General features: G+C 38.1%; 1 protein-coding gene across 9 annotated transcripts in view; it reads right to left on the bottom strand.

Moving 5' to 3' along the window:
• Positions 1 to 12,845, bottom strand: part of SENP6 (SUMO specific peptidase 6) — a 115,789-nt gene that overhangs the window by 90,431 nt on the left and 12,513 nt on the right. For 4 of the 9 annotated variants that reach the window (XM_010372234.1, XM_010372233.2, XM_030928618.1 and 1 more), the window contains exons 2-3: positions 4,332 to 4,425; positions 1,966 to 2,026 (exon numbers count right to left, since the gene is read on the bottom strand). In XM_010372234.1, coding sequence (XP_010370536.1) covers positions 1,966 to 2,026; positions 4,332 to 4,425 — 155 coding nt within the window. Of the gene's footprint in view, positions 1 to 1,965; positions 2,027 to 3,099; positions 3,208 to 4,331; positions 4,426 to 12,845 lie in introns of all 9 variants that reach the window. The other 5 variants (XM_030928620.1, XM_010372235.2, XM_030928619.1 and 2 more) reach the window with 3 other exon arrangements.

Here is a 12,845-nt window from a genome sequence, read left to right as displayed (position 1 = left end):
ACTGTTGTGAAACTATTTTATATATCTAATAAGACAAAGCATATAAAAGTGGGTTTTTTTGTTTTATTTTTTGTTTGGAGACTGAGTCTCACTCTGTCACCCAGGCTGGAGTGCAGTGGCGCAATCTCAGCTCACTGCAACCTCCGCCTCCTGAGCTCAAGCAATTCTCCTTCCTCAGCCTCCCAAGTAGCTGGGACTACAGGCACCCACTACCACGCCTGGCTAATTTTTTCTATTTTTAGTAGAGACGAGGTTTCAACATGTTGGCCAGGCTAGTCTCGAACTACTGACCTCAAGTAATCTGCCTGCTTTGGCCTCCCAAAGTGTTGGGATTACTTGCATGAGCCACCGTGCCCAGCCCCAAATAAGTTATTAAATTAACATCATTAAGAACAAAGACAGTAGACCCAAAAGCCTTTAAAAGAAAAAATGATACATTTGATGACATAAAGAAATATATTTTCCCCACGGCAATAGCCATCATAAGCAAAGACAAAAGACTAGGGAAAAAACTGAGTTAAAATTTTAGTAATGGCCAGGCGCAGTGGCTCAGGTCTGTAATCCCAACACTTTCGGAGGCAGAGACAGGACAATCACTTGAGGCCAGGAGTTCATGACCAGTCTAGCCAACATGGTGAAACCCGTTCTCTACTAAAAATACAAAAACTAGCCAAGCATGGTGGCGTATGCCTGTAATCCCAGCTACCCGTGTGGCTGAGGCATGAAAATTGTCTGAACCCAGGAGACGGAGGTTACAGTAAGCTGAGACTGCACCACTGCACTCTATCCTGGGCAACAGAACCAGACTCTGTCTCAAAAAAAAAAAAAAAAAGTACACACACACGTATATACATTAACAACTAGTATCACAGCAAAGGGCCAATTTCTCCAAAATACCTTATTTCATCAAACCTATAAAACTATTACATAATATACCACTATTTTATGTACTGTGCAAAAATTTTTATTTTTAAGAGATGGAGTCTCACTATGTTGCCCAGGTAGTCTCAAACTCCTGACCTAAAGCAATTCTCCCACCTCAATTTCCTAGAGTGCTAGGATTACAGGCGTGAGCCACTATGCCTGGCCAAAAACAGTTTTTAAAAATAATTAAAGCATATCACGTTATCTTATAAGATGCATCTAGATTTCAAAGACGTCAAAATGTGAAAAAAAAAGTGTATCTTAGACTAAATATAAAAAGAATTCCTATGAATAATATTCTAAAGACCAGATAGAGAAACAGGCTAAGGATATTAACTGACAATTATTTTAGAAAAGAATTAGACTATACATATGAAATGATATTCAACCTCACAAAAAATAAAATGGAAATTAAAACTATACTGAGATACTAGTTTTCATTGGCAAAGATCAAAGGTTGATGACATTATGACAGATATGTGGGGAAACAGATAACGTTCAGATATTGATGGAACAAGTGTAAATCTGGTATGCCAAAATTAGAAATGGACCTGTCCTGATAAAGCAGTGCAACTTTTAGGAATTCATTCTACAGATACGCTTGTATGTCTGCAAAATAACCCATATAGAAGGCTAATTTACACATTATTTTAGAAAAGAATTAAAAAGTTGACAACACTAAATATTTATCAATAGGTGCACTTGGTTAATGGTATATAATACAATGGAATACTATGCACTCACTGAAAAGAATGAGGTGTTTTTATGAACTCTTACAGATGGTCTCCAAGATAAGTTAAAGGAAGATCATGCACAGTATCTTACCAATTGTGTAACATGGGAGGTGGAAATATTTCTCTTCTTTATAATGCATAAAACATTCCCAAAGTGATAAATAACAAACTGGGAACACCATTTGCCTCTGGGGTGGAGAAAGTGGGTAACTGGGGTTTATAAATTAAAAATATTAGGTCTTCTTTTGAGGTAACAATTTTTTTTGTATATAACGTAAAAGAAAAAAATATTTTAAGCAACACTTGCCTTTTTTCCTTTTGAGGTTTCAGAATCCTCATCTTCATCCACACTGAGCAGATTTGTCCCACTACACAGAAAATAAGGGGAAAAAAACCTTAAGTAGCAATTATAATCCTTATATTACATTCTGAGGTTTTATCCTCTATGTTCACCTAATTCAGGGAATCAGCAAACTTTTTCTGTAAAGGGCCAGACCATAGGCTTTGCAGGTCATAGGGTCTCTGTAGCAGCTACTCTTATTTTGTATGAAAACAGCCATAAATAATACATGTAGCTATGTTCCAACAAAAATTACTAATTAGATGGCACGCAAGATTAGCCCATGGATCATAGTTTGCTGAACCCTATAATAAATGAACACATAATTCTGTTTATTTAGCTACGGATTTTATTTATTCTCACTTATTTTTCCTTTCTGTCTTAGATTGAAAATTAAGGATAGAAAGACAAGAGAAACAAAATAATGGAGAAGAAATGAACTGAAAGGAAAGAAAGTCTTAGCTAATGAAAAGGAAGTAATTCCAGTGTTATTACCACGGTAAAATAGTATACTTCCACCACTCTTGGAAATATCAACCCTTCACTGAGAAATCACTGGCCTAAAATTCTAAAAGATTAAATTATCATGTTATCATGTTAATAGATAACATGAACCTGTTAATAGACACATGTTCAAAAAGCTGATGTCCCTGACACTCATGATGAACTAAAAACTACAATTCATAAATGAAATGTACAGAACAGGTAGCACCTTAAAGACAGCTTTTAAAAAATGTGTAACTATAGTAAATCTGCCACCAAAGAAAGTCAAATACAACCTTTTCGAAGACAACTCAGCTAAAGTATTTATTGTAAAGTTCTAGATATTTACACAAAAATGTAAAATGTTTTATTGCAATGTTTATGTACATCCCAAATTGTTTTAATGATAAAAGTTATCTCGTAAACATTTTTACAAACATGTTTAAGAGGTGGTATATTTTCTATGCAGCTTAATTTCAGATTTAACTCTAATTTTTCAAAAGTATATGCATACTGAATATAACAATAATTGTTTAATATTTTAAAGTAATCAGAAAAAGTATAAAAGAAATGAAAGAAAGAAAACCATAAAATACTGATTTTAAATGAGAGACTTACCAGTTCAAAGCTCTCCTTCAAATAAAACTTCAAATCAACATCTCATCGGTGAAGGCACATAAAGTGGTAATGATGAACGGAGCTGTTGCCCAGACAGAAGTGAAGCACCTACAATATTTAGCCAATATATTCTGAATGACTTCTTGTATAAAAATTTCTCTAACATATTTATAGTTTTGGTAGAACTTCGTGTGTACATTTGTGTATCTCTGAATTTGTTGTTTATTTTGGCCAGCAGAAAACGAGATCAATAAATCAAAAACCTAAAAACAATGTTTTCTTGTTTGCTTTTGTTTTTTTGAGACGGAGTCTTACTCTGTCGCCCAGGCTGGAGTGCAATGGCATGATCTGGGTTCACTGCAACCTCTACCTCCTGGGTTCAAGTGATTCTCCTGCCTCAGCCTCCTGAGTAGCTGGGATTACAGGTGTGTGCCACCACACCCAGCTAATTTTTTGTATTTTTAGTAGAGATGAGGTCTCACCATGTTGGCCAGGCTGATCTTGAACTCCTGACCTCAAATGATCCACCTGCCTTGGCCTTCCAAAGTGTTAGGATTACAGGCATGAGCCACTGTGCCCAGCCAAAAACTGAATGTTGAATTTTAAAAACAAATCTCACGACATACAAAAAGTTCTATTAAAACTATCATTTAAAATTTTTACACAACAGTCATTCCAAGTAGATTAACAAAGTGTAATGAACACTTTGCTTAACTTCTGTCTGGATAAACACCTGTGTTTATCATTTATAATGGTTCTGCTTTCTCTGGTGAGAATCTGACCTAAGATGGATGTGGTAGGGGTGTGGTCACAACTGGGGAAGAAAGATACTACAGTATTTCAACTTTCATACAAAATGCAAGGGTCTTAATCTGGGTTCACTTACTCATGATAAATGGTGGCTTTTCAAATTGCTGCCTGAACAGAATGCCTTTTTAAAAAACAAAAAACAATTTCCTTATTTTGAAGCCTTCCATTGTACAGTCAATTTTTAATTATAAGGTTACATGTATTAAAGCATATATTTATACATTTCAAAAGATGGAGAAAATAACAGTAAAATAATTTATCAATAAAGAACTGCTTTTTCTTTCCTTAAAGCAACTGTGAAAGAGTTAAATGTTTTCTTAAGAATACCATATTCCTAAAAATATTTCCATGGAATAGAAATTGTTTTTCTAACGAGAAGTTTTATTCTTATAAAATATCTGAGGGAAAAAAAAAATCCTTACTCTTTATCTGTATCTCCTTCACTTTCTTCTTCATGATCAAAGCTCCAATTATTTTTAAAACCTCCATCTCTCTTAGACTCTGATCTAGCCAAAGCTGAAATAAAAACAAACTGCAATAAGTATTCATTAATAGAGCTATTCAATATAAACAAATGTGAGCATTTCCCAAGCTCTTTGATTATTCTAGATTTTGTTTTAATTGGCTTGTCTTTGTCTATTTTTTGTAAACATCTGATTTCCTCCAAAGAGAAAAAAGCATTAAAATCTGTTTTTACTAATTCATAGTCATCCATACATGTGTTTGCTACACAAAGAAGCTCAGATTAGAAAGCTATAATAAAAATAGAGGGCACATGAATATGTATTAATATATAAAATCAGCCCTAAAACTCATCTTTGATCACTGATTCTAGAAATAAGTACCTATAAATAGTTTGCTTGCCTTCTTCACGAGAACTATATGCAGACTGCTAGACTCTGCCTTAAACTCACTGATACCTGCCTTTTAACAGAAGAAAAACAAAACAAGGTTTCCTGCTTTGGCAATGTAGTTAAAACTTGACAACTTGAAAAACTCTAGATCAGAACACTAAATGTGCTCATTATGAATTTTAAAAAATTTTATAAGTGCATGGCTGAAACCCCTTGAAGCCATTAACAACTAGAAAGTGGGAACCCGGAGAGCTAAATGAAATTCCAAAGATGGCATTTCTTTTTCGGTACTGTATGACTAAAAACCCGATGTCCTAGAACCCAGGCTTTATTAGGTTAACCTCAAGGCCCCAGCAAAATGAGAAGTCAGACTGAAAACCAGACAAGCTGAAGGGCAACACTCTGACTGGGTGAACTAGGGAAAAACAAAACAAAACAAAAAACTCACTGAAGACGCAGCGGGGTGGGTAATTCTGATGTCTTACACTTGGTTCTGGCTTTTTGAGTTGAACTAAAGACAAAGTATATCCACCCCATGGTCAGTGCTATGGTCTGAATGTTCCCAAATTTATATGGTGAAATCCTAACCCCAAGATACAGATGGTATTAAGAGGTGGGGCCTGTGGGAGCTGATTAGACCACGAGAGCACACCTCTCATGAATGGGATTGGTGCCCTTATCAAAGAGGCCCAAGGGAGATTGTTTGCCCCTTCCATTCCGTGGCAAGACAGCCAGAAGGTACCATTTGTGAAAAAGTGGGACTTTACCAGATACTGAATCTGGACATCTTGATCTAACTTCTCAGCCTCCAGAATTCTGAGAAATGTGAGGTTTAAAAGCTTCTCAGTCTATGAACTTCAACAGAGCAGCCCGAATGAACCAAGACAGTTAGGAAATCCCTAACCATAAGAGACCACAATTAACTAGGGTATGTAGTCAGAATTTTCACAACGTACAAGGCCATGAAAAACCCATAATTAAAATACCCTCCCACGAAAAGATGCTCAGCATCACTAACCATTAGAAAATGCAAATCAAACCCATAATGAGATACTACTTCTCACTCATTAGGACAGCTTTTTTTTCTCTTTTTTTTTTTGAGGTAAGGTAGCCCAAGCTGGAGTGCAGTGGCGCCATCATAGCTCACTGCAGCCTTGACCTCTTGAGCCCAAGTGATCTTCCTGCCTCAGCCTATGGAGTAGCTGGGATCACAGACACATGCCACCATGCTGAGGCAATTTTTACATTTTTTTGTAGAGGTGAGGTCTTGCCATTTTGCCCAGGTTGGTCTCGAACTCCTGGCCTCAATCCATCCTCCCTGCCTCAGTCACTCAAAGTGCTGGGAATACAGGTGTGAGCCACCCTGCCCGGTTGCTATTATTTACTTTTAAAAATGGAAAGTAGGCCGGGCGCGGTGGCTCAAGCCTGTAATCCCAGCACTTTGGGAGGCTGAGACGGGCGGATCACGAGGTCAGGAGATCGAGACCATCCTGGCTAACACTGTGAAACCCCGTCTCTACTAAAAAATACAAAAAAGCTAGCCGGGCGAGGTGGCGGGCGCCTGTAGTCCCAGCTACTCGGGAGGCTGAGGCAGGAGAATGGCGGGAACCCGGGAGGCGGAGCTTGCAGTGAGCTGAGATCCGGCCACTGCACTTCAGCCTGGGCGACAGAGCGAGACTCCGTCTCAAAAAAAAAAAAAAAAAAAAAAAAAAAAAAAATGGAAAGTAACAAGTATTGGCTAGGACATGGGAGAAATTGGAACTCTTGTGCATTGCTAGTGGGAATTAAAAACAGTTCAGGCACTGTAGAAAAGAATTTGGCAGTTCCTCAAAAAGTTAAACATAGAATTACCATATGAGCTAGCAATTTCACTTCTAAGTAGACATCTAAAATAACAAAAGCATGTATTCAAACAGACACTTGTATGCCAATGTTCACAGTAGCATTATTCACAGTAAGCTAAATGGTGGAAACAACACAAATTTCTATCAACAGATTAATAAAATATAGTATGTGCGTACATATGTACACACACACACACACACATAGACACAATGGAATGTTATTCAGCCTTAAAGGGATACAAATTGGATACAGGATACAAGATGGAAGAACCCTAAAAACAGTTACTAAGTGAAATAAGCCAGATGCAAAAGGACAAATATTGTATGATTCCACATACATGAGGTACCCAGAAGAGGCAAATTCATAGAGACAGAAAGTAGAATGAAGGTTACCAGAGGCTAAGAGAAATGGAGAATTACTGTTTAATAGGTACACAGTTCTTGTTAATGATGATTTAAAAGATCCAAAAATAAATATTGGTGGTGGCTGCACAACATTATAAATGTACTTAATACCAAGGAACTGTATAAATGTACACTTAAAAATTGTTAAACAGTAACTTTTATGTTATGTATATTATACCACAATAAAAAACTGCTTTTAAAAGGGGGGAAAAAAACAGCCTGAAAGTGACTAACACAAGCAAACACAAATCCTCTCTAAAAAATATAAAACTTCAATGCAAGCCCGAAAAAAAAGTTTCAGAAATATCATGAACAGGAGGAAATAAGTCTTAATGAGCAAACTACCAGTATACATTAAACTTCTCAACATGTATACTGGGATTGAAAACATAAGTAAATAGGCCGGGTGCGGTGGCTCACGCCTGTAATCCCAGCACTCTGGGAGGCCGAGGCAGGTGGATCACGAGGTCAGGAGATCGAAACCATCCTGGCTAACATGGTGAAACCCCATCTCTACTAAAAAAAAATACAAAACATTAGCTGGGCATGGTGGCGGGCGCCTGTAGTCCCAGCTACTTGGGAGGCTGAGGCAGAAGAATGGCGTGAACCCGGGAGGCGGAGCTTGCAGTGAGCAGAGACCGTGCGTCACTGCACTCCAGCCTGGGTGACAGAACAAGACTCTGTCCCCCCCGCAAAAAAAAAAAAGAAAACATAATAAATAGTAGATAATAGAAACAAGGTTTCTCCCTGTCAGATAAAGAAGTTACAAATAAACAAGAGAAGAAAGAATGAACCCTGTGGTACTAGGTTACAGTCAGACATACCAGCATGAACTCACATTTATTTAATACATATACAGATGAACAGGTATGTTGTAACATGTGTTAGTATAGAGAGTTAGGACTGCTTTCTTAGAGGGTCTAGAAGCAGTGACACCCCAGTAGCAACAAACACACCTACAACTAGATCTTGGTTTCTATATACCATTCTCTCTAATAAAAGGAGCCAGGGCTCCTAGAAGAAATGACTGATTCTAGGCCAGAGGCAGAAAAAAACGCCAACATGAACCTGGTGTAACTTACAGGGTCAGAATGCAAGAAAGTCATTTTTTTTTTTAAAGATGGCGGAGTATCAAAAGGTTATGGAAGGCAACTTGAAAGAATTCCCAATGGCCAAAGTTGGAACAATTTTAGCAAAAATAAGTAACATTGGCATTGGATTATAACTCCTAAATAAAATAAACATTCCAAAATCTATACTGATAAAAACAGATGATTGAATAAATAAATAAATGGAAAGAAGGGACACATGTTCCTTATAGAAGAATTCCAAATAATATAAGCATATACTCCCTTCTCCAAAGGTAAAAATGAATTTTCCTTGAGTACGGGCTCACCTTGGTAACTTACTTCAAAAACACAGACCTAAAAGGGGGGAAAAACAAACTGACAATGGAGACAGTGGAGACTACCTCAGCCAAGTGATCATAGTTAACATTCATAGTGACATGTCTTATTCATGGCATGCACACTTCAATATGGTATGATGAAAATAGCACTTCAGCACTGTGATCTTTTCCCTAAAACTCATAATCCCAGTTTAATCATAAGAAAACATCAGACAAACCCAACTTGAGGGACATTGTATAAAATACCTGTATACAGTACTTTGTAAAACTGCCAAGGTTATGAAAAACAAGGAAAGATTAAGAAACTGTGAAAGAACACAGTATACTAAGGAGACAAGACAAATCAAATCCGAAGTCTTGGATTGGACTCTCGAATACGAAAAAGGCGTTAATGGAATTACTGGTGAAATACAAAATAAAGTTTGTAGTTCAGGTAATAGTAATACCACTATCACACAAATGTTAAATTTCATAGTTGTGACAAACATACACTGGCTATATTTGGTGGCAACATTAGTGGAGGTTGAGTAAAAAGTTACATAGAAATTCTCTAAACTGGCCAGGCGCAGTGGCTCACGCCTGTAATCCCAGCACTTTGGGAGGTGGAGGCGGAGGCAGGCGGATCACCTGAGGTCGGGAGTTTAGACCAGCCTGACCAACATGGAGAAACCCCATCTCTATTAAAAATACAAAATTAGCCGGGCGTGGTGGTGCATGCCTGTAACCCCAGCTACTCAGGAGGCTGAGGCAAGAGAATCGCTTGAACCCAGGAGATGGAGGTTGTAGTGAGCCAAGATCACACCATTGCATTCCAGCCTGGGCAACAAGAGCGAAGCTCCATCTCAAAAAAAAAAAAAGGAAAGAAATTATCTAAACCAGCTTTAAAACTTCTGTTAAATGTATTCCAAAATAAAAGGTTTTAAAACACCAAAGGCTGGGTGCGGTGGCTCATGCCTGTACTCTCAGCATTTTGCGAGGCTGAAGCGGGCAGATCACTTTAGCCCAGGAGTTTGAGACCAGCCTGGGCAACATGACAAAATCCTGTCTCTACAAAAAAACACAAAAAAACTAGCCTGGCATGGCGGTGCTTGCCCGTAGTACCAGCTACTGAGGAGACTGGGATAGGAGGATTGGACGGAAGATCAATTGAGCCTGGGAGGTTGAGGCCGCAGTGAGCCATGATCACACCACTGCAATCCAGCCTGGGTGACACAGCGGAACAGTCTCAAAAATACATAAATAAAAATTAAAAAACACAATGTAAAATGAACCTATGTTTCAAAAGTCAAAAGAGATGTTATAATATTTACGCACTAAAGGAACTAGGGTTCTTTACACAGATTTTTTTTTTTTTTTTTTGAGACGGAGTCTTACTCTGTTTCCTGGGCTATAGTGCAGTGGTGCAATCTCAGCTCACTGCAACCTCTGCCTCCCGGGTTCAAGCAATTCTCCTGCCTCAGCCTCCTGAGTAGCTGGGATTACAGGCACACGCTACCACGCCCGGCTAATTTAGTATTTTTAGTACAGATGGGGGTTCACCATGTTGGTCAATCTCGAACTCCTGACCTTGTGATCCACCTGCCTCGGCCTCCCAAAGCATTGGGATTACAGGTGTGTGCCACTGCGCCTGGCTGTTTACACACAATTCTAGCAAACTCAAACATACTCTAATTGATATTAGATTAGAACCTCTGTGGAAGTAATAATTTCCAATGAGAGAAAAAAAAAAAGAGATTATAAAAAGAAAAGAGATTTTTTTAAGTTTGGGGGCAACTTGGAGTGGGGACAAAAATTAAAAATCTTCAGAAGTCCTCGAGAGTATCACTACATTTCAATAGCCTGTTATAGCTGACATTAGTAATTATGACAGTAGTTATAATTATGGACATTATGTCCACTATATTCTAGTTAGAAAATTAAGGAGATGGAAAGAAAAAGATTAAGGAGAGATCCCAGTTAAATATCACAAATTAAACACATAAAGTTTTCTCCATATCCTCCACTAAAATGACAATAATGGAAAGAGGAGGAAAAGTAGCAACCCATAAGAACAAAAAGAACAAGAGAGGAGATAATAGAAGAGAGATTAACAAAAGTGAAAAAAGATAAACATTTGGTGGAGAAATAGAACCAGTATAGTTGACCTAAGAAAGCAAAAACCTAAATGTCTATGAGGGCACAAGTGAACACAAGAAGCAAAAGAAGATTTTTAATACTGCTATATCAATAAAATAAATTGAATTTATTATTATAAATCTTCCCCAAAAAAGAAGAACTCAGGCTCAGAGGGCTTAGCCACTAATTCCTTTCAAACTTTTAAAAAATAGCACCAATCTTATCTGAACTTTTGCAGAAAATAAAAAAGGAACACTTTGCAGCTCATTTTATGAAGTCAGAATACTTGATCCCAAACTTGACAATGACATTCAAGGAAGGAAAATTACTAAGGAATCTCACATAAAGACAGATATAAACCTTAAAGAAAATATTAGCAAATCAAACTCAGTGATATATAACACATTACAATTAGGTAGGGTCTATTCTAAAAAGCAAAAGTAAATGTTTGAAAATCATGAATGTAATTTACAATATCCACTCACAACAAACAAAAACTCTTAGCAGGCAGGGCATGGTGACTCATGCCTGTGATCCCAACACTTTGGGAGGCTCAGGTGGGTGGATCACTTGAGGTCAGGAGTTTGAGACCAGCCTGGCCAATGTTGCAAAACCCCGTCTCTACTAAAAATACAAAAATTAGCCAGGTGGCGCCTGTAATCCCAGCCACTCGGGAGGCTGAGGCAGGAGAATCGCTTAAACCCAGAAGGCAGAGGTTGAGTGAGCTGAGATCGTGCCACTGCACTTCAGCCTGGGCAACACAGCAAGACTCTGTCTCAAAAAAAATGAAACAAAACAAAAAAATCCTCTTGGCAGGATAGGCGAGATAATCCTAGCACTTTGGGAGGCCAAGGTGGGTGAATCACTTGAGATCAGGAGTTCAAGACCAGCGTGGCCAACATGGGGAAACCCTGTTTCTACTAAAAATACAAAAATGAGATGGTTGTGGTGGTGCATGCTTGTAATCCCAGCTAATTGGGAGGCTGAGGCAGAAGAATTGCTTGAACCTGGGAGGTGGAAGTTGCAGTGAGCTGAGATCAGGCCACTACTGAACTCTAGCCCGGGTAACAAAGTGTGTGAGACTCTGTCTCAAAACAACAACAACAACAAAAAACTGGCAAACCAGGAATAGGAAGGCACTTCCGTAATCTGAAATAGGAATAACTCCCCAGACCTTCAGCAAACATCTAACTCTTCCCCAGCAATAAACTATCAACAAGTCTACTGAAGTACACAGTGAAGGCCAAATTTGGCGGGGTCATAGTTTTCTTTACTTTTCTATTGTTGGTGCAGTAAAGGGAGAAAAATCACTAGGGAACCATTATATTAATAACTGGGGGATTCAGGCATGAATCATCAATGGATGCTGAATCAGTGGGTGAAATGTGGTAAGAAACAAGTTACTTACAAGGTTTCAAAGTATCTCCCCACACAATATTTATTAATTTCAAAGAGAAAGATAGTGGCTGGGTGCAGTGGCTTGCACCTGTAACTCCAGGACTTTGGGAGCCAAGGCAGGTGGATCCAAGGTCAGGAGTTCGAGACCAGCCTGGCTGATATGGTTATACCCCAACTCTACTAAAACTACAAAAAAATTAGCCTGGGGTGGTGGTGCACACCTGTAATCCCAGCTACTCGGGAGGCTGAGACAGGAGAATGGCTTGAACCCGGGAGGCAGAGGTTGCAGTGAGCGAAGATCGCGCCATTGCACTCCAGCCTGGGCGACAGAGCCAGACTGCATCTCGAAAAAAAAAAAAAAGATAGTAACTTTCAGCAGAAAAATCTGGCGAACACCACCTTAACTAAGTGATCAATTGATCAATTTCCCCAACAACAAGACAAATTGACATCATGGTCCTCTCGAAATGACACACTGAGAAAAACAAAAAATCATTTTTATGGCATTCCTTATATTTTTAAAAAAATGCATAACCTGACTTGAATCATAAGGAAATACCAGATAAACACAAATTGGGATTAAACTACAAAATAACCATCCTGTTTTCTTAAACAATGTTAAGGTCAAGAAAGACAAAGTCTGAAAAGCTATTTCCAGATTAAAGAAGACAAAAGGGATATGACAAATCAATGCAAACATCATTCTGTATCAGATCCTGAACCCAGAATTTTTTCTCTTTTGCTATTAAGGAACATTTTTAGGTCAACTAATGAAAGTGGAAAAATGTTTGTAGATTATAGTATTGTATCAATGTTAATTTTCTGAGTTTTATAACTACATTGCAGTAACTTAAGAGAATGTATATTTCCTAAACAAAAGTAGGCGTAAGTTACACAATAAAGTAGTTAGGG

The sequence above is a fragment of the Rhinopithecus roxellana genome, chromosome 4 (genome assembly GCF_007565055.1).
Source record: "Rhinopithecus roxellana isolate Shanxi Qingling chromosome 4, ASM756505v1, whole genome shotgun sequence".
Classification (NCBI taxonomy): Eukaryota; Metazoa; Chordata; class Mammalia; order Primates; family Cercopithecidae; genus Rhinopithecus; species Rhinopithecus roxellana.
This window is presented reverse-complemented; position numbering and strand designations above follow the sequence as displayed.